Genomic DNA, 3,085 nt, shown 5'->3' with positions numbered 1-3,085 from the left:
TAATTATTTGTGTTCTAATACGAACTTTCGTGATTTATTTGGGCACCTTGTTGATTGCCTTAGCAGGAGTTTTGATCTCTCATGCTCATCTTTAATAACATGAATTGTAACATTTCAACTCGAAACGCTTATGATTGATTTTCGAGCTTTATTGTTTGCCCATCTTAACTCGAAACACTTATGAGCTTATTTTCAAGTTTAAGAAACAAAATTAGCATCAGCCTACTAGAAATTCTTTCTTTTGTTTTTCCATTTCTCCATGTCACTATAAAAGAGGAAACTTCCTCTTCCCTTCTTAGGATCCGGGGCCACGACCCATTACTATCGAGAAAGTGGGTCGGGCCCATGTTTGATTGGAAAGCCTAGTGGAACTTCAAATTTAAAAAACCTTGAGAAGGCTTCAAACATTAGAATATTGACAAAATCAGGATTAGTTTGAAAATACATTTTTGGGGTCATTTAATACTCCAAAAGTTGATCCACACTATTAACATTTTCCCCCTATATATATTCCCACAAGTGCAACCACCTCAGAAGAGAATCTCCGTCAACAAAATTCTAAACACAGTACAAAGAAGAAATGGTTGCTGCCCCTTTTATCTACTCCCATTCATCTATTATCATTCAAGAATTCTTGAAAAATGTCCACTCAAGAAGATTGTTACTCCAAGCTCCTCTCTATAGTTCACCTCCGATATCAACTACAACATCAATTTCCCCGTCTAGTCCAGAAACTAGGGACAACACGTTCGACGCAAATGTTGTAATGGTCCTATCAGTCCTCCTGTGTGCCTTAATTTGTTCGCTCGGATTAAATTCCATCATAAGGTGTGCACTAAGGTGCTCAAGTTTAGTATCCTCTGATGATACCTTATCTGCTCGTCTAGCCAACACAGGAATAAAGAAAAAGGCTCTCAGAACATTCCCTATAATAAGTTACACCGGTGATCTTAATCTTCCAGGTTTGGACACTGAGTGTGCAATATGCCTCTCAGATTTCGCTGCTGGAGAACGCGTTCGAGTCTTACCAAAGTGTAACCATGGATTCCATGTCCGGTGCATCGATAAATGGTTGAATTCACACTCGTCTTGCCCTACTTGCAGGCACTGCCTAATTGAAACTTGTCAAAAAATAGTCGGATGCAACCAGGCCAGTACATCAACACCAGTAATCCCACCGCCTCAAGAAGTTCTTATCAGGATTGCACCTTTACAAGAAGAAGGTTTGGTACGAAATCATCAAACTTAGCATATATTTAGCTGATTCTATCAAGTAATAGAATGGGATTACGGGGTTAGTTTTCTTTCTTTAACTTTTGTTTATTGTTTTCCTTTTGCCTCTTGTTCTTCAAGAAAATTAGAAAATAGGGTCAGTATAGTTATAGGTGGAAAGTGGCAACATTTTGCACTGATTTTTGAATTGGGGTAGTATCAGTTTAGGCCCTTTAGAAATTAGTGCTCCAACTGTATATATGATTGTAAGTAATTTCTTTTCTGCTTAAATTCTCATTAATGACTATTGATAAAACATGAATTATTGGGCCACAGCACCAAAGTCACGTCAAACACCATGACAATCACTCAAATTTTAATTCTTCTTTATTCACTATCAATGTGGTATCCAATGTACTAAAACTGTCATCCACGGTTAACTTCAACACAAATAATGGTCCCAAAACAAGAATTAAAACCCTTCAAAGCACTTAAAATAAAATAAATGCACGAAGGGTCCATTTGATTGCAAGGGTGGAAAAGGCAAATCAATTTCATATAATTTGGAAAAGAAAAAGCCATCAAACACATAGGAATGCATTTTCCACGGAATTGGCCTAAAACATGCTTTAAGTGTTTGTAACTTGAAATTCGAACTCCATTTCCACTTTCGTATCTAACAACCAAAGTAGAAAATAAATTCCTCGAATGTGACATTTTCCATGTAATTCACTCCAATCAAACGGAATCTAAGTTTTCTTGTCAGCCCCACGAGACAAAGCAATCTTACGTAGACAAAGCGTCTGAGTCGACATTCACCTGCAAAGTTTGATATTTCGTACTTAAAAAATTGTTAATTATAATTGCTTATTCCACTTATGGTTTAGCCAGTGCTTTGGAGTAACTAAAGTTGTGTGTTTCTGCAAATATCATAGTACATTTGTGTCTCATTTCTTTATTTTTTAAGAAAAAGGCAGCATTAACATTTCTTAATTTTCCTGCACAACTGAAGTGCTTGCACTATATATTGATTAATAGATACAACCATGGCCACAAGCCTATAAAATTTTGTTCTTGAATGGGTTAACTTCAACACTTGAAAGGTCAAGAAAATGGAGAAAAACCTCCACCAAACCCATCCCCCACAGAAAGAAACCAGAGAGGAAAGTGATAATTCAGAAAGAAAATGAAATGCATTCACTTTATATTCCAAATCCATTCAGAATCTAAAACTAGGTAGAAAATGAAGAAATGTTCAATCAATGGACCCTGTAAGAGTGGAAGCTGAGAGGGAATGCACATTTGCATTATCACTTTGTACGGATACAAAGATATGCATACAGCAAAAGGTGGATTTTGTTTTAATAGAAACTCCGACATGAGCGTAGCCACCTTCATATTGGGTCAAATGTCAGCACAACCCAATAACCTGTATAATCAAAATTGACACAATATCTTTTAGAATTAAAGTTTTAAATCACGATATTATTTCATTAATTGCTTCATGCTAATTATGACAATTATTATCATAGTTAAACAAAAAATTATTTTTTGTAAGTCAAATAGCAAGAATTCCATAACAGAACTATAAAAAATTATTAATCTATGATTTTCACCATTGGGATGCATCGCATGTAGGTTATATTATGAATTCATACATTCCAAGCACAAGTATGTAAATATTTTTATTTTACGTAATTTCATTGTAAAACTATATATTGTAATTTAAAGGTCGATTAAATTTTTTTTTTAAATAATAATAAATAAGTGAACCAATAATCTTAAGTAACCCACGATTTGATACTTTTTTATTTTATTTTACGATTTACAATTTCAAATTGCTCATAACTGTTAATATCAAACGAACTAGAAA

General features: G+C 34.5%; 1 protein-coding gene across 1 annotated transcript; it reads left to right on the top strand.

Annotated features, from left to right (window-relative positions):
• The first annotated feature begins 523 nt into the window (after positions 1-523).
• Positions 524-1,523, top strand: LOC111366517 (RING-H2 finger protein ATL78-like). The gene has a single exon (XM_022987257.1). The coding sequence runs from the start codon at positions 581-583 to the stop codon at positions 1,247-1,249; it is 669 nt and encodes a 222-aa protein (XP_022843025.1). The 5' UTR covers positions 524-580; the 3' UTR covers positions 1,250-1,523.
• The last annotated feature ends 1,562 nt before the right edge of the window (positions 1,524-3,085 follow it).

Source organism: Olea europaea, chromosome 18 (assembly GCF_002742605.1).
Source record: "Olea europaea var. sylvestris chromosome 18, O_europaea_v1, whole genome shotgun sequence".
Classification (NCBI taxonomy): domain Eukaryota; kingdom Viridiplantae; phylum Streptophyta; class Magnoliopsida; order Lamiales; family Oleaceae; genus Olea; species Olea europaea.
This window is presented reverse-complemented; position numbering and strand designations above follow the sequence as displayed.

What these genes read in the sequence shown, in the direction of transcription:
- LOC111366517 (XM_022987257.1), top strand. Translation starts at nt 581, where the DNA reads ATGGTTGCTGCCCCTTTTATCTACTCCCATTCATCTATTATCATTCAA.